Source organism: Podarcis tiliguerta (genome assembly GCF_965153285.1).
Source record: "Podarcis tiliguerta genome assembly, chromosome: 7".
NCBI classification, from domain to species: domain Eukaryota; kingdom Metazoa; phylum Chordata; class Lepidosauria; order Squamata; family Lacertidae; genus Podarcis; species Podarcis tiliguerta.
In genome coordinates, this window is record NC_139540.1 from 18,498,675 (window position 1) to 18,516,237 (window position 17,563).

The 17,563-nt window shown below is 40.7% G+C and overlaps 1 protein-coding gene across 3 annotated transcripts in view; it reads left to right on the forward strand.

Annotated features, from left to right (window-relative positions):
• The window catches only part of CSMD3 (CUB and Sushi multiple domains 3), a 568,382-nt gene that overhangs the window by 528,487 nt on the left and 22,332 nt on the right, over positions 1 to 17,563 (forward strand). For all 3 annotated transcript variants that reach the window (XM_083450329.1, XM_083450330.1, XM_083450331.1), the window contains 4 exons: positions 4,106 to 4,279; positions 4,618 to 4,691; positions 12,423 to 12,534; positions 15,065 to 15,244. In XM_083450329.1, coding sequence (XP_083306455.1) covers positions 4,106 to 4,279; positions 4,618 to 4,691; positions 12,423 to 12,534; positions 15,065 to 15,244 — 540 coding nt within the window. The remainder of the gene's footprint in view (positions 1 to 4,105; positions 4,280 to 4,617; positions 4,692 to 12,422; positions 12,535 to 15,064; positions 15,245 to 17,563) is intronic.

A 17,563-nucleotide genomic window follows, 5' to 3' on the forward strand; every position in this document is an offset into this window, starting at 1 on the left:
TACACTGTGCTTCATGCATAGATTTTTCTTCTATTTTAAAAAAAACAACAACACACCACTAACCTTTTTTTAAAAAACAACAACAAAATAACTGCAGTGGATTTGATTACCTGAGAAATGTAGCTCTCTATGTATTGTGCCAGCGAAAGAACATTGCAAATGCTCTCTATGTATTGTGCCAGGGAAAGTACTAATAGGACCATATGGGCAACCTGATGTGATTCAGCCAAGACTTTGAGGCTATTTGGTACATATTTGGAGTGCTGCACTGACGGATCCTATGCATCTTCCCTGAAAAGCGGAGTCCCACTGAATTCATTACACCTAATGACTCATGCAAGTTAAGTTGGAATCCTAAGCTATTTAACCCAGAAGTAGTCTCCTGGCAACATTGAGATCATGAACCCCACAGTGCTGTCAAGACAGAGTTTGTGTTGGCAGGCCTTGATGCAGGAGGAGGAAGATATGGAGGGGAGGCTGATTGGTGGGAACCAGAGCTGCAGAAATCAGAGTGGGGACTCTTCCTGCCTCAACTTCAGCCAGTTCAGAAGGTGGAGGAGAGAAGCTGGCTTCAAACCCCATCCGCACAACCTCCTAATGGAGCAGAGAGTCTCAGTAGAGCCTGGGGTGGGCTAGGGGTAGCCAGGGTGGGGAAAGGAAACTCTAGAGGCAGCAGCAAGTGATCAGGAACAAGGGGGTGCAGTATTATCACCTAGAACCAGGTGCTGCCTCCACAGACTCAAACACCTCAGAGGTGTTACAACCCCAACATTCTTCCAAAGCAAGCAAGTAAGGGTGTCATGCCTCATCTTTCAAAGTTTGGCAGGCAGAGCATAAAAACTATTGAGCAGTGGCAGATCTTGGGGTCTTGAGCAGTGCCCTGTGTGATGTCAAGATTCAGCAACAGACACCCACACCCCGCATCTCTCTCTCAATTATAAATAATAGTTGGGGCACCTCCGAGGCCCCGTGCCTAGTGTGACCAAACCGGCCATGTTCCACTAAATCTGCCTTTGTGTTGAGACATCTTTATTGCTTCTGTCCAATTCTGAATGTCTTGCCTGAATACTTATCTCCTGAATTATGATTCCCAAACTCTGTGTCTGCTGCCAAGACAATGCAGGCAGTGACCATTTTGTTTGTGTCCAATTGATGTGCAACCACCAACCTGTGGGACCTTTGGGACCTGGAGGAGAAGAGAACAGGGGTGGAACGGGGCAGGCTTATGCCAGGGATGGAACCCCCACACAAAATGGTCACCCCTGTAGTGTTACTAGCTTGAATAAATATCTGTTTCTTACTTACACATAAGAGCCTCTGTCTCTGTGTGTTGGGCAGGAAGAGGGGCAAATGGGACTGCTCTGCTTCTTAGATTGCAATCTTAGGCTAGAATCCCTAATCAATTTTTGCGCATATTCTCACAATATGCACTATTGCCTTCTTAGCAGATTCAGGGGAAACCTGTATGTGAGGCCAATGCATGTATGTGAAGGTGGTCCTAATATTGCATGGAAGCCTTCTTATAGGAGCCCTGTGAATTTACTCCTAATCTCTGCTTTCACTAGTTACTGATTCACAAGGGGACTGGTCCTCTTATCACATTACTCTTAAGCTTACTTAGGAATCTTTGGGGAGGGATATATTGCGTTACACGAAGTCTCTAAGGATGCACTTCATTATATTGTTGTATCCAGGGGTTAGCTTGTAACTTTATTCTTCAATAAAGATTTTGCAGGCATCTATTCAGAACTTACTTCTATATGCAGTGCTTTTTTTCTGGGGGTACGCATACCCCTAAACATTTTATGAATCTAAGTTTGGCCTCATTGAGGGACAGTGTTTCAATATGAGTAGGAAAATGAGAGTAGCCCTAAACATTCTTTTTTTAGAAAAAAAAATCACTGGCTATATGTCTTGCTTTTTATTTGCCTAATTATATAGCAATATCAGAGATGCTTGCTTTGAGCAGGCACAAGTGCTCAAGAATCAATCAAAGTGGGAAACAGTAGCTTGTCTAACTTGTGACTACTTGTCACACAATTCAGCACTTCCTAATTACCCAGCTCACTGTCTTATTATAGGATTAAAGGATTATGTTCTGTATTGAGTCAGACCATTGGTCTGTCTAGTTCAGAACTGAACTACCCTGACGGGTAGCAAGGCTTCAGAGTTTCAGATGGATGACTTCTCTGTCCTACCTCAAGATGGGGGGGGGGGGGGTTGAACTTGGAAGCTTTTGCATGTAAAGCATGTGGTCTACCAAGCAGCTATAATTATTGTTCTAGTTCCCAGTTTTATTCCAATGGAACAATTTATATTTATCTATAAATCTACTGTTACATATCCTCAGCCTTTCAGCTATGGTAAAGCTGTACATTCAAGCACACAAATAAGTCCTCAACTTTTCTTCCAAGTCTGTCTGCATGGTATTATGGGTGAGAAGTCAAAAGTGAAGGTGCATTTGTCAGTTGTTCTCAATAGCCAAGCTGGGTGTCCAGCATTATGAAGAGAGGTGATGTCTTAACCTTTCAAATCCACAGATACTAGCGGTATCCTATGGTGATTCATGTGAATGTGGTGATATATTTTTCAGCCCTCCCCATCATGCAGATTGCTGCTGTGACTTAATGGCTGCATCCATGGGCATGCCATGTTAGACATTATGTCATTCATGTGGCTGCATCCCTGGGGCTACTCTGCATGGAATAATCTGAAACAAACCAGTGTATTTTCAGCAGTCTCCTATTTTCGCATCCTTGGCTTCCTTTGAGTTGAAGAATTATTTCCTGTCGCTCAACTATATCCTTGCATCAGAGCGGATATCTGCCATGGTTTGGTTGCATTTTGTACTGCCTCCCCAGTTAATTGCGGCATAAGATAGAAGCGTTATTAATTATCACTTTCACACATGGTCAGGTTGCTTTGGTAATTAGTGAAGTGCAAACTTCTGTTGGGGAGAAGAGAAAAAAACCCCAGAACTTGGTCTGCTACAAATGGTAATGTTTCTTTTGCATACCTCTGTATTCTAGGGAAAAATAAGAGTGATGTGAATTGCTATGGTGTCTAGTTTCCATGGTTACCTATTCAGACAGGGAGTTACTAAGCATCCAACAATAGCATATAGCTGGGGAAAGGCTGAAGAAGGAGAGAGAGGAAAGATGAATGATGTTCCTCCACAAATTTTTCCTGCAAAAAATAACCCAACTCCCAGAATGCTATGAATTAGATTATTTATTTGTGTGAGGAATGTTTCAAAATTTGTTTTTGAAGGTTTGGGTTCTTATTAATACAAAGGAGCAGTAATAAATAAGAACACAACAACTTTGAACCCTCTGCATAATAACTGCACATACTTAGTAGCTCTCCGCATCCAGATATGAAGTGCACATGAGTCTAATTCTTTGCTATGTGTGTGTGTACATGCACATGAATAGTGGACTAAAATATGTGATTGCTAGGTGGATTTGCTGTTTTTTCTAGAAAAAGAGATGCAGGAACTCACCATGAACGCCTCCCTTGTTCTTTTATAAGCGCAATGGTGCGCAACTGAGAGGTGCCAGAACTGAGATCCAGTGAGTTGTAGCTGAAAAAAACACCTGAATTTGTAGATGGTTAACTGTGCTAACCAATGGTCCCTCATTAGCCTGAGGAAACAGTAACAAGCGGAATGCTGCAAAGTTATGACCTGGGTTCAACATTTATGTTGATAAAGGCATTTAGGGGATGTTCATTAAGTATGCATATGACAGGAAGCTGGAATGGGTAGCTAATACTTCAGAAATTAGAATGAGGATTGAAGATGACCTTAACATTTTGCAGAACTGGGTCTTAACAGATGTTGGGGATTCTATAGCTGTCAGGGATTCTATAGCTGTCATTCCTTCATTACAGGAGATTGGGTTCAGTGACCCTTAGGGTCATTTTCAACTCTACAGTTCTATGATTCTGCTCTCTAAAATTCCACGTCACATAATGGAGCAGTGAAGGAGACAGAGTAGGAAACCTTGTGTTGCCATTCTACATCTCCAAACAAATTAATCCAATGGGTTTGGAAGCAGTAACTATCAACATATTTTCCATGTATTTCTCTTTTTTTCCTCCACAGCAAAGTTTTGTGGTGACCCGGGAGTACCTGGTCAAGGCAAACGGGAAGGCAAGAGTTTCATTTATCAGTCAGAAGTCTCTTTCAGCTGTAATCTTCCATTTGTGCTGGTTGGTTCTAGTACTCGGATATGTCAAGCAGATGGTACATGGAGTGGATCCTCTCCTCGTTGCATAGGTACAGTGGGATCTGCCCAAATTTATTGCATGTTCTTCTCCTTTCTTTGCACTTTTAACCCATGGGCCCATTTTCACCGGGCGCAATCCACAACATCTACTTGTGTAGCAAAGGGTGTTGATTCCTGCAGACTGGCTACTCTAAGGGTAGAGTATCGAATATTTGCTTGAATATGCCTCTGTATACTACCATTTCAGTTGCATTAATCAGTTTTGAGACTAGTATTTGAGCACCTCAGTTTAAATGCGGACAGTTTTGAAAATGAATGCATGAATTTGGTTGCAAACCATTATGAATTTAACAAGTCCTTTACTTTTACAATTTTCTCCTTGACTTAGAACCCACCCGTACAGCCTGTGATAACCCTGGAGTACCCCGTCATGGGTCACAAAACAATACATTTGGCTATCAGGTAGGAGTGACAGTTGAATTTACATTTCACTCAACAACTGTGGTCTGTTGAGAACCACTCAAACATTTACCAAATGTTTTTCAGCAATGTCTGAAAAGTTGTTAGTTGTGCCTTGCTGATTCTCGTCCCTTGTTTCACATTTCTTACATTGCTACAATATTTTCTTTATTTTTGTTTTGTCGCCACATAAGCATAATGAGTCTGGGAAAATGAGCAAGGATGGCTCTACTGTGGTCTGAAACTGATCAGTTATGTGAAAGACTGGAAATCTTTGAGCCCAGAGCTTTATCATTTTAGTGAGTTTTATATATCATTCAATTTTTATTTTATTTTCTCTCTAAATTTTATTGACATTATTAACAAGCCAAAAGTGCAATAGTGCGATTATGGATCCTCCAATCCTGTGGAAACTCACAATTTATATGAGGTTCTCCCCCCCCCCTTGATTTATTATGTTGGTATGTTATTACTTCTGATGATCTATGGGTTTCAATATATCATGCTCAAATCTATGTGACTGAATGGCAATTTTAGTTTATAGGATCTTTTACTGTCACCCATACTTTTTCAAATTTTAAGTTTCAACAAATATTTTCATAACACGTTTGTGACCCATTTTTAGAGTAGAATACTTTGCCCCCGTTTAATAGAAATATAACGGTAGCCAATCTCATGCTGTTTAGAAACATACTGTGGAAGTTTTCTTTTTAGACGGGTAATTGAAAAAAAAACCATTAAACATGAAAGACCTCCATATTTGTTCACAGAAATAAAATCTCATAAAGAGAGATTCTAATTGCTCTGGAGCTAAACTGATATAATGCAAACGTGTCACCATGTTATCAGTAAGTATAGAAAAAACCAAGGCCATGGTTCTGGCAGAATTTGCATTGATTTGTACTATATTGTAATGCATAAAATTCTGCATTAGAAAGTGCTCATAAAGGCTTGGCTGCAATGGCAGTAATGCCTTGGGAGCTTCCAAAGCACAGCGAGCATCTGTGTTTGCAAATATTCGGCACAAATTTTAAAGATAGTTCAGTTTTTAAGGCTGTAATCCCAAGCTCAGTTACTAGGGACTATGCCCCACTGAACACACTCATGACTTACTTTCCAAATAAACATGCATGAAATTGTACTGTAAGCGCATCTGCCACTTAAAAAAAGCCTTCTGGCAGAATTTGTAGGAAGCAACTTGAAAGAGTGAAGAAGACAGTTGTGCTGAGCCTGGAGGAAATGAAAGGGATGAATAGTAGGGATAGATATTCAGTAAATACAGTAGGAAAGATATAGTAGTCAAGGGAGAAGAGAAAGAAGCTTTGCAAGGCAGTAAAGGAGATTCAGAGCTTTGGGAATTGAGCAAGGAATGACCCATATATTTTCAAGCTTTTCTCCACAGCCACAAAGGATCAGGAGCTTCTATTTTTAATGAAGCAGGCGTGGGTGAGATACTATGTTCTGCCTCCATGGTCAAAGGCACACTGCTTCTGAATACCAGTTGCTAGAGACCACAAAAGGGGAGAGTGCTCTTCTGCTCAGGTCTTACTCATGGACTTCCCATAGGCATCTGGTTTGCCACTGTGCGAACATACTGTTACAAAAGTTGGGTGCTCTCTATCCCAAGCAATAGCAAGAGTCCATGGGTTTGCAAGCACTCCCCCAGGATCAGTGTTCCTTTGGAGAATCGAGAGACGGCAGAAAATGTTGTAGCTTTAAGAAATATGGTTTATTCAACTATTTACACCTACAGCCTGCATGGAGAGAATCCAGTTCTTACGGCATGGTCATTTCAAGATGAGCTTGTCCCCCACAGCAGTGCTGCCAGCCTTCAGCCATCCTGCCCAAGATGGATCCCAGTCTGTCCTTCCCCTTCTTCTTCCCAACAACCCTTGCTCAAGATTCACTTTGCCTGTCACCTCACACCCTTCCAACCTTGGCAACCTTCCAACCCCCCAGTCTCTGTTCACACCTCAGGGCAAGGGGGGAGCAGTTCTCGTGCATTGCCGATAGCTCTCAATGGCCCTGTATGGGTTCCTAATGGCCCTAGCTTGGCCAGGTCATTTTGCAAAGGTTATCCCATGAATAATTCTGCAGCTGATATTCCTCACTTCACATCCCAAATAATCAAAATACTACATTTTATTAATTTCTAGGGTTTAGGGGTCGTCCCCCCCTACAAATCTACAACGATAGAACAAATCTATAACAATTGCCCAGACCCATTAGGGCTCTTATTATGTTTTTATCCCTGCTCAGTTGCAATGAATAGCACCGGAAACCATTGACCCTTATGTTTTCGTTTAACTCTATTCCCCCCATCCATCCTCATACACAAGTTTAACTGCTCCAAAGCCTTCCAGACTTCTGCAAAAGAAATGACACTGACCTCATATCTGAAATAAACAAGCATCTCCCTGCTTTCAAAGATTAATATTAGAAGATTTCCAAAATAAAGTCCCTAGGGTGAAACTCATCAAAACTTCCAATCATATGCTGTATATATATGTATTTCATTTCTCATACTCTATGGTTCTGATTTCTCCACGATTTCTTTTTTTTTATAAATATTTTTATTAAGTTTAACATAAGAAAAAATAAAAAGGCGTACAATAAACAACAAACAAAACAGAAGAAAATACACAATTGCAAAAGGAAAAAAAGAAAAAAGAAAAGGAATAAAAACGACAAGAATAAAAACAGTTTTATCTTCATACTATTCCTTACATTAACTTGTTTCTCCGACTTCCCCAAGCCTCCCTTCCCTGTATTCCAGGTCATACCATCAAACAGCAAATCCCTTCCCTCTGTCTGAAATAAATTCTTATCTTAATTTAAATATCCTAATTTAGCTTGTTCAATTCTTATATCTTAAAATGTTGGGTCTCTTAGTTTTTAAAATTTTTAACTAATAACCTTATAACATTCAATCTAATGTCCTCTAACATTCATTAGTCTTATAATATTTCTGTAAATAGTCTTTGAACTTCTTCCAATCTTCTTTCACCGTCTCTTCTCCCTGGTCTCTGATTCTGCCTGATTTCTCCACGATTTCACAGCCACACTTGCTGGGCTTGGCTTCATTTTGGAGAAGAGCTCACTGCAGGCATGGTATTTTTTGTAATATTTGGTTTAACTTGCAAATATATAAACAGACGTAGTTTTCACCAATCTGGAACCCTTCAGATGTTGCTAGAGCTGGCTGTTGGCCATGATGCTTGGGACTGATGGGAGTTTAAGGCCAACAACATCTAGAGCAGCGGTTCTCAACCTGTGGGTCCCCAGATGTTGTTGGACTACAACTCCCATCATCCCTGAGCTCTGGCCTTGCTAGCTAGGGATGATGGGAGTTGTAGTCCAACAACACCTGGGGACCCACAGGTTTAGAACTGCTGATCTAGAAGATACCAGTTTTTGGAAGGTTGAAGCAGAGCATAAGTAGAGGAAGCAGTGATACACACTGTCCCTGATGCTTTCAGAGCTCACAACTGCCTCTTTTCTCTCTCTCTCTGTCTCCCCACACTGCACTCCTCCCCAGACTGTTGTTTTCCCCATACAGGCATTTAGTTTAAATCCTCCTCCTCTCCTTAGCTAAGAGAGAGGGAGCATCACCTTGCAGATTTCAGTGGTCTCTTCCATTGAAAACCCTCAAGAAACCTTTCCATCTGTTTCTCTACCATTAGCTCATGGAAGAAATCTACCAGCCATTTTATGGCATTAGCAAACAACTTGGCTGACATAGGTATGGCAGCGATATCTGGCCAGCATTCGTAACAAGACCTAGTTTCTTTCCTTGCTCCTTTTTTCTTTTCTTTTTTAAACACAGCCACAGAATCATAACCATGTAAAGGCACCACTAGACGACACTTTTCCCCAAGCAATTTTTCACCCAAATGGGAAAAGATATGTGTGTGTGTTTGTATGTACTTTCCCACTGCAAAGGGATTTTATACAGAACAAAATCCAGTGCAAAGGGTGTACAAACCCCAAGATGTCCCACACCAGCCTTCAGCTAGAAATTGCAGCCTACATATTTTTAAAAGGAAAACAAAACTCTGGGATGAGGGGGTGAGGATGACTCCACATGTCTGAACAGTTTTTGCATCTGATATTTGTTTCTGTAACTGTCCATTATCACCAATGTGGATACTAATAAAATTGCTGATATGCATGCAGATGTATGCCCCTTTAGCCCTACTTTGAATCTCATCTGAGGCATGTAAATGAACCTGTAACATAACATGAACAATAATTCTGTGCATTTAGTGTCTGTGCCAACCTGCCCAACACTTCGTTGTACTGTTGATATTTTCTGAACAGCTGAACAGATTGTACAAATGTAAAATATATTTTGGGTGTCAGATTGTACCAACTTCATCTGCAAGCTTCCAAAACAAATTGCTTCCATGAAATGAACTGTGGGCTTGAAATATTTGTGTAGAGGTACTGCTGGTAACATAGGAAATTGTTTATAGCGCTCTGACGATAAGCCATTACAGGACAACACAGCACTGAGCTGAAATAACTTGGATTTATTTGGATAAATCTGTCACGTATGCAATACTTTTAAGCTCAATTCTTCCCCCCCCCCCCCAATTTATTTTGTGTACGTGTCTGTACGTGTGTGTAAATTCAGCAACTTCCTTTTTATTAAACCTGAAAGGATTCAAGGCACAATCTGAATTTTGTAAGAAAAATAGATCCATTACGCTAGTGGTAGCCTTCTATTAGCTTTTGGGTTAGTTTTATGAATATCAGTATGAAACTCAGCATGGAGATAAGGAGCAACTTAGAAAGTCATTCTTTCCTGTGAATTTAATGCTTATGAAATGTAGGAAAGTGATAGCACAGGAAGATGAGTTTGTTTAGCAACAGAAAAGTGCAGTGTTAGATACAAAAACAGAAATGAAAGGGTTTCCCCATTTCTTTTACTTGTTTTGTTTTGTTCTGTGGCTTCTACTTTTCCTGTATTCTTCTCCTTCCTATTTCCTGTCTGACAATAGCCCTCTTCAGTTCAGACATTCAGTCTGAACTCACAAAGGGCGATCAGGGAAGCACCAGGCATCCTTTGTGGGGTAGAATAACAAAATGACAATTTAATTTACTTAATATATGTAATAAATATTGTAACTTATGTAAAGTTATGCTATTTTGCCACAGCCAATGAAATGAAAACCACAGCTTTTAGTGGAAGGTGAACTGCAGCAGACTGTAAACAGTGCTGCAAAGCCTTCTTATGTATATAAAAGGTAAAGGTACCCCTGCCCGTACGGCCAGTCTTGACAGACTCTAGGGTTGTGTGCCCATCTCACTCAAAGAGGCCGGGGGCCAGCGCTGTCCGAAGACACTTCCGGGTCACATGGCCAGCGTGACATCGCTGCTCTGGCGAGCCAGAGCCGCACACGGAAAAGCCGTTTACCTTCCCGCTAGTAAGCGGTCCCTATTTATCTACTTGCACCCGAGAGTGCTTTCGAACTGCTAGGTTGGCAGTTCCCAGTCCTAATTGAAGACACAATGATTGGAACCTGAAACCTTTTGCATACAAAGCATTTGTTTCACCATTGAGAAAAAACCCCAAAACAAATTCTGATGTCTTGCTTTAATAAAACAGAAACTTGCCTCAGATTTAGCCAAGGGTGAACTGTGTTAGAACAATTTTGTGCAAGACATATTGATTAAATGTGAGAAAATCAGATCAGGAAACTGACATTGAGAATACCAAAATGAACTTCACTGCCTGTGATTGCCATCCTTCTAAAGGTAAATGCAACCTCTGTGAATATTTTAAATGGCAGTTACTTGTACATAGGTTTGCTTTAGGGTAAGTTTTAGGGCAAAACTAGATGTGATGCTTAACTTGCCTTTAGCAATCAGATTTCATAGGTTTTTAAAAACATAAAACTAAAATATTAAGAGCAAGCAAGGGATGAAATTTTAATCTACCCCTCACCTGCCTCAGTCCTAATGAAAATCCTTCACTCTGTAGCTGCTCATAGCCCCAGAAGGAAAACACCCATTGTCACCAAGGCAAATGTTCCACCTGGAGCTATTGGAAGCTGTGAGTGGGTGGGCGCCATTTTTTTTCAGGCCCATGAGGAGCAAAGAAAATATTCAATTCCCTTTTATTAACCCCCCCCCTCGAAAAAAACCATTGCATGATTGTAAAGACAATTAGCACCCCATCAGGTATAGTCTTATTGGGTGAGTCTTATTGGGTGACTGGGTGGCATGCAATTGGGCAATTAACTTCTGCTGGACGACTCTCTGGCAGAATGGGGGCGTGTGGGGTCTTCGGGAATGAAGAATTTTGATGCCATGACAGTGGGTTTTGCTCAGTGTTGTAGGAGTCCTGTCACAAGGGCTCACTAGCTTCCTCTCTTTCAAGGTAGAACATGCCGATAGGCATTTGTTTACCTCTTTAATAGTCAACAATAGTCACCACATTAATTATTTTTAAAATCTGGAAATGTGGAGTCCAGATCTTGGAGCAGTGGGTAACAGACCTTCCAGCATCCTCTAAGTGAGCAGGCGCTAGGGATGCGGGTGGCACTGTGGGTTAAACCACAGAGCCTCTTGGGCTTGCCAATCAGAAGGTTGGCGGTTCGAAACTCCGCGACGGGGCAAGCTCCTGTTGCTCGGTCCCTGCTCCTGCCAACCTAGCAGTTCAAAAGCACCTCAAAGTGCAAGTAGATAAATAGGTACTGCTCCGGCGGGAAGGTAAACGGCATTTCCGTGCGCTGCTGTGGTTCGCCATAAGTGGCTTAGTCATGCTGGCCACATGTCCCGGAAGCTGTACACTGGCTCCCTCGGCCAATAAAGTGAGATGAGCGCCGCAACCCCAGAGTCGGCCACGACTGGACCTAATGGGCAGGAGTCCCTTTAAGTGAGCAGGCAGCTTGACCGTAAACTTATTTGCAATTAGCTGAGCAAATTGAAGTCTGATTGGCTACGTGGCGTGTTTATTCTGAAAAGAAACAATGCCATGTGAATATTGCAATATGAATTAACAACAACAAATTAACAACAGCTTCGCATTCATTGTGGTGCCCTTTTGTGTGCTTATGAGCTCCTGTGCCCCAAACATACCCTTACTCCTTTTTCTGCATTATGCCTAGCCACTCGTGTGTGGTTATTCTAGAACCAGCTTAGCGAAAAGGTATAATCTGAGACATTTCAGAAGACTGTTAATTCATGCTGTCACTGAAACACTCACATTGCAGCCTGATTGTCTGAAGCTTTCATAACGGTTATTCATCGCTTTTAATTTTCTAGTATCTGTTGCGTTCAAGGGCAATAATGCTTCCATATGATAAACGTATCCCCAGTTGAATGAGTTTTAATTAGCAGGTCATTCGAAGCCACTGTTGTCCCTGGCAGCAGAAGGAACTAAGAATTGTTTGTTGGGTGCCGCCAGGAAATAAAATGTTTTTCGTAGTGCTGCTTAAGTGCTTGCAACAAATAGCAATAATGGTTCCAATAATTATTGAATGAACTTGGCTTTTCAGACGCTAGTAGCCAAGAATTGTTGACTGTATAGACTTTGTCTGTCATCTTATTGCAATATCCCCATTGTTCATAGACCCCCTTCGTGCAGCAGGTAACAAAAAAACCCACAGTTACATCTGAAAAGAAATGGGTATTATTAAAATCAGAGCTGGGGATGGCGTAGAGATATTTTGTGTCATATTCACCATTTAATTTAGTCTTGACCAAATCAATATAATGTTTTCATAGGTGGGGAATGTCGTACAGTTTCACTGCAGAAAAGGCTACCTTATTCAAGGCTCTACAACACGCACCTGTCTTCCTGATCTTACCTGGAGTGGTATTCAGCCAGAATGCATACGTAAGTCCATAAGACATATCTTCATGTGGCATTCAGTGTGTTTTAGTGGATTGTTTAAAGTTGTTATGTTGGATGCCATCTGGTAATTTCTAGTTTAAATGTGGTACATGGAATAAATGGATTGATTGATTTTATATATTGCCCTGCCTCCAAAAGAAGCCCGAGGTGGCAAAAAACAAACAAACAAACCCCCAAGTAATAAACATAATTAAAAAGAATACAAGGGCAGACTTCTGGTCCTTGATCTCAGTGGGTGGTTTGCTAGTGACTTTTGCTGGCTCTTTATCTGCATCAAGGTTTGTTTTCCACAATCCTAATGATATAGCACTGATGTAAACAATTTAAATATCATGAATCAGGCTATTTCAAAATAAGGTGAAGCACTTCCTTTTTTTTTATAATAATTTTTATTAATTTACAACAAAACAAAACAAAATATACAATATTTTCACATTCCAATATTCAAAGTCTTTCTTTTTTGGACTTCCTTCAACTTTTCCATAAATCTTTCGTAGTCTTTATTAGTTTACGCATTTCTTGTCCTTTATATTGTCATTGTTTGAATCTTTTCCCTTCGTTTCCTTTAGACAATATCTCTCATATTTTCACAGTGCTCTTTTAAAACCTTCTAGCGTTATTTCGCTTTCACTTATATTTTCCAGATAATCAACAAATTTTCCCCAGTTTTCTGTAAACTTTTGGTCTCTTAGGTATCTAATCTTTCCTGTCATCTTGTCCAATTCAGCGTAGTCTAACAACTTTGATCTCCAATCTTCCACTGTCGGTATTTCTTGTTGTTTCCATTTCTGTGCCAGTAATACCCTTGCCGCCGTCACTGCATACTGGAAAAACTTACTGTCCTTTCTTTTAACTTCTTTTCCTATGATACCTAGCAGAAAGGCTTCTGGTTTCTTTGTAAAAGTATATTTTAAAATCTTTTTCAACTCATTATATATCATTTCCCAGAAGCCTTTCACTCTTTTGCATTCCCACCACATATGATAGAATGAACCATCTTTTTCTTTACATTTCCAACACTTATTGCAAGTCTTATACATTTTTGCTAATTTTACTGGTGTAATATACCACCTATAAAACATTTTCATGACATTCTCTTTCAGTGCCGTACATGCGGTGAATTTTAAGTTCTCCTTCCAAAGTTTTTCCCAATCTTCAAACTGAATATTATAACCTATGTCTCTGGCCCAGTGTATCATAACCGATTTTACTTCCTCATCTTTCAAATTCCACTCTAATAACAAATTGTACATTTTCGACAAGTTTTTACCTTCCTTATTTACTATCTCAGACTGGAATACTGAATCTTTGTCTGCATAACCACATTCTTTAACATCCTTCCTAAACATTTCATTTATTTGGTAATAATGCAACCAATCATATACATATTTTTTAACTTGTTCATATGGTTTCACTTTCCACTTTCCACCCTCTTTGAATAAGAGTTGGCCATATGTTACCCATTCACTTCTCATATTGATTCTCTTTACACTCATAACTTCTAGTGGTGATAACCAGTGTGGTATTTTAGGTTCTAATAGGTTTTTATACCTATCCCAAACTTCAATTAGTGGACCTCGGAAAATGTGGTCTCCAAAACCTTTGTGTACCTTCTTTTTGTCCTTCCACAAATACGCATGCCATCCAAATCTATTATCATATCCTTCTAAATCCAGCAGTTCCTTATTGTCTAGTTTTATCCATTCTTTCAACCAGCAAAGACATGATGCCTCATAATATAATTTCAGATCTGGCAGGGCAAAGCCTCCTCTTTCTCTTACATCTGTTAGTAATTTAAATTGAATTCTCGGCTTTTTGCCCTGCCATATATATCTTGAAATCACTCTTTGCCACTCTTTAAAATGTCTAATCCCCTTAATTATAGGGATAGTTTGGAACAGAAACAGCACTTCCAGACCTGTGTGCCTTTGCTCATTATATGGGGGCACGAGGCAGGAAGGTTCAAGCCCCCTTTCCCCCCTTTTCCTTTTGTGTCAACCACCTTCGCTTCTGTTTTTAGAACAGGAGTGGGCACGATTTGGTTAGAGGGTCTTAGAAGATAGAGTCTGTGGCTTTTGTTAAGGGTCCTCTTGCCTCTTCATGTATAATTCAAGCACTGATCATATCTGCCTTTCAATGCCATGGTTTATTTCTGTTAGTTTATATTATCATATTTATTCTTTTACCTTCCCAAAAGGAGCCCGGGGCAGCTTAAAACATTAAAAAACCCCTGCAGAAAATATATATCTTAATACTTAGAAAATCCATAGTCTTTATTATTACTTTTTTAAGCATCAGTTAATATCCACAGTGTAAACAGCTTAGCATAGTTCTTACCCCGCCCCCCAAAGCCTTGAGGAATGAGTGTGTTTTGACATTTTGTCGAAAAATAGCCAGTGTGGGGGGACATCTAATTTTGTCTGGGAGGGAGATCCATACATGGGGAACTATGATTTATATTTTGTCTTGTTTTTTTTGTCACATATGTGATGAGTTATGACTTCCTTTTTAGCTCACAACTGCAAACAGCCAGAATCGCCAGCTCACACGAATGTTGCAGGCATGGATCTTCCCTCACTTGGTTATACCCTGATATACAACTGCCAACCAGGGTTCTTTCTCGCTGGAGGTTCGGAACACAGAGTCTGCAGATCTGATGGCACTTGGACAGGGAAAGTGCCTGTATGCGAAGGTAATTTCTTGCATCTCCTGTTTAGTTATTCAGGGCAGAACTCGATAGGATGGGAGACAGAAGACTGCCCTCACTCTCTGTCTCTCTTTATAGTCCTTGTAATTTGATATTCCATGCCACGTATCTTCTCATCCCAGCCAACCTGTGGTGTGAGAAAGGGGTCAGAGGATGCACACAGTGATTATGTCACATTACACATGGAACCAGTTTAGATAATCATTTTAACTGGGGTAGCCAGTTTAATGGCCTCCAGTGTTATTTGACTACAGCTCTCATCAGCCAGCTATCTTAGTTCAGCAACGTCTAGAAGATACCACACTGGCTACCCCTGGTCAGTGGCGGCAGGGCAGGGCGAGGGCGGGGCGCACTGCGGGGCCCCCAAAGTCTGCCTGTTTCTTCCCACTCAGCCATCCTACAGCTGCGGGGGAGGCAGCGGGTGGACCATTTGGGCAGCGTGGAACCTGTGTGCGCCCAAGTCACTGTATCTCTGCCAGGAGAGATGTGTGGCTTGGGCCCACTGCATGCCCCCCGGTGAGTATTGCCCAGCATTTTGTCACCCCCCTCAGCGGTGACACCCGGGGCAACCCGCACCCACCACACACCCCTTCCTCCTTCCCTGGTTACCTGGCCACCATGGTTTAGGCATGTGTCTATGTGATTACATTTGCCTGTTAAGAGTTTATGATTGTATGGTGCAGTGTGTAATGTTAGGTTCAGAAAAAGCAATTGACCCTAGTGATAATTGTGGATGAAATGAAGTTTAAACCTTTGGTTCCAGGTTTAGCATTCTATACAAAACACTGGCTTATTGTAAATTCTCTCCCAAACCACCACCACCTCCCACACACAGAGGGTTCAAGATTTTGTCCAGCATTATTTTCTAGGTGTACAAAAGTTCATCTAAAAGTGTGGTATCCTTTAAGAACAGAGAGATGAAGAGTAGGTAGATAAGATGTTAGCATCTTTATTTAAATACTCTTTTCCCTTTACATCTCTGCTGCTTCTCCACCCAGTTTCATTATTTTCTTGGCGGGGGGGGGGGGAGGATAAAGTTTCATGTTTGTAAAATAAGTTAACTAGAGTGCAAATAGTATGAAAAGACCAGCCTGGTATCATTTCGTTCAGTAGCACAAGTCATTCCACAGGATAGCCTGCTGCAAAAAGCGTGTTCTGACACAAACTTGTGGAGCTTTTTTGATCTTATTGATACATGCAGAAAACCTGAAGGAGCCTGTTTCAAATGGGAAGGTCATTAGGAGAAAAAGCAGGATGTTCCCTTGTCCTCTGTTGTTGCTGATGAAAATAGTCTTCACAAAAATGACTGCACTGGTGACTTTAAAGGATTGTGTGGCTTTCATCTGTCTCGTAGCGATTCAAGTTACATAAGACATCACAGTAATAAGGACACATGTGGCAGCTGCAAAGTTGGTCTGCCTTTATCACCCAAACTTCGCTTTCCTTTCATAGATCCTTTGTAATTTTTGTGCAACCCTGACCTATAAGGAATGCGTGACTTTGGCTTGAGAAGATAAAACTGGTGTCATTTTCCAAACCCTTAAAAGAATATAGATTAGTGCTTAGGACCTTTTAAAATGCTTGGCAGCCCCACAAGATTTCCTGCAAGGTGCATGGGGATGACAATGGGTTTGTGCAAGGTTCCATTGACTTAGGCAACTCCCCCCTCCACCCAGACAGACAGAATATACTTTGATTTTCATTTGTTGGCTTATCTGATTCTTATTTAGGTAAGTAGCTGTGTTGGTCTGACGCAGTCGAAATATATAAAAAAATAAAAACATTGTCCGGCAGCACCATAGAGACCAACTAAGTTTGTTCTTGGTATAAACTTTCGTGTGCAGGTACCTGAATTGTGCATGCACACAATAGTTTATACCAAGAACAAACTTAGTTGGTCTCTAAGGTGCTACTGGACAATTTTTTTATTTTTTATATATGTATAGACTGATTCTTATTTGTTGGCTCTCTGATTCTTGAAATTCTTGCTTATACCAAGAACAAACTTAGTTGGTCTCTAAGGTGCTACTGGACATTTTTATTATTTTTTATATATGTATAGACTGATTCTTATTTGTTGGCTCTCTGATTCTTGAAATTCTTGCTTATACCAAGAACAAACTTAGTTGGTCTCTAAGGTGCTACTGGACATTTTTTTTATTTTTTATATATGTATAGACTGATTCTTATTTGTTGGCTCTCTGATTCTTGAAATTTTACTTAATTTTGATCTGTTCACTGAACTCATCTCAGAATGCATGAGGTGGTTATCAGTTATGTACATGGAGGCCCTACACACTGGCC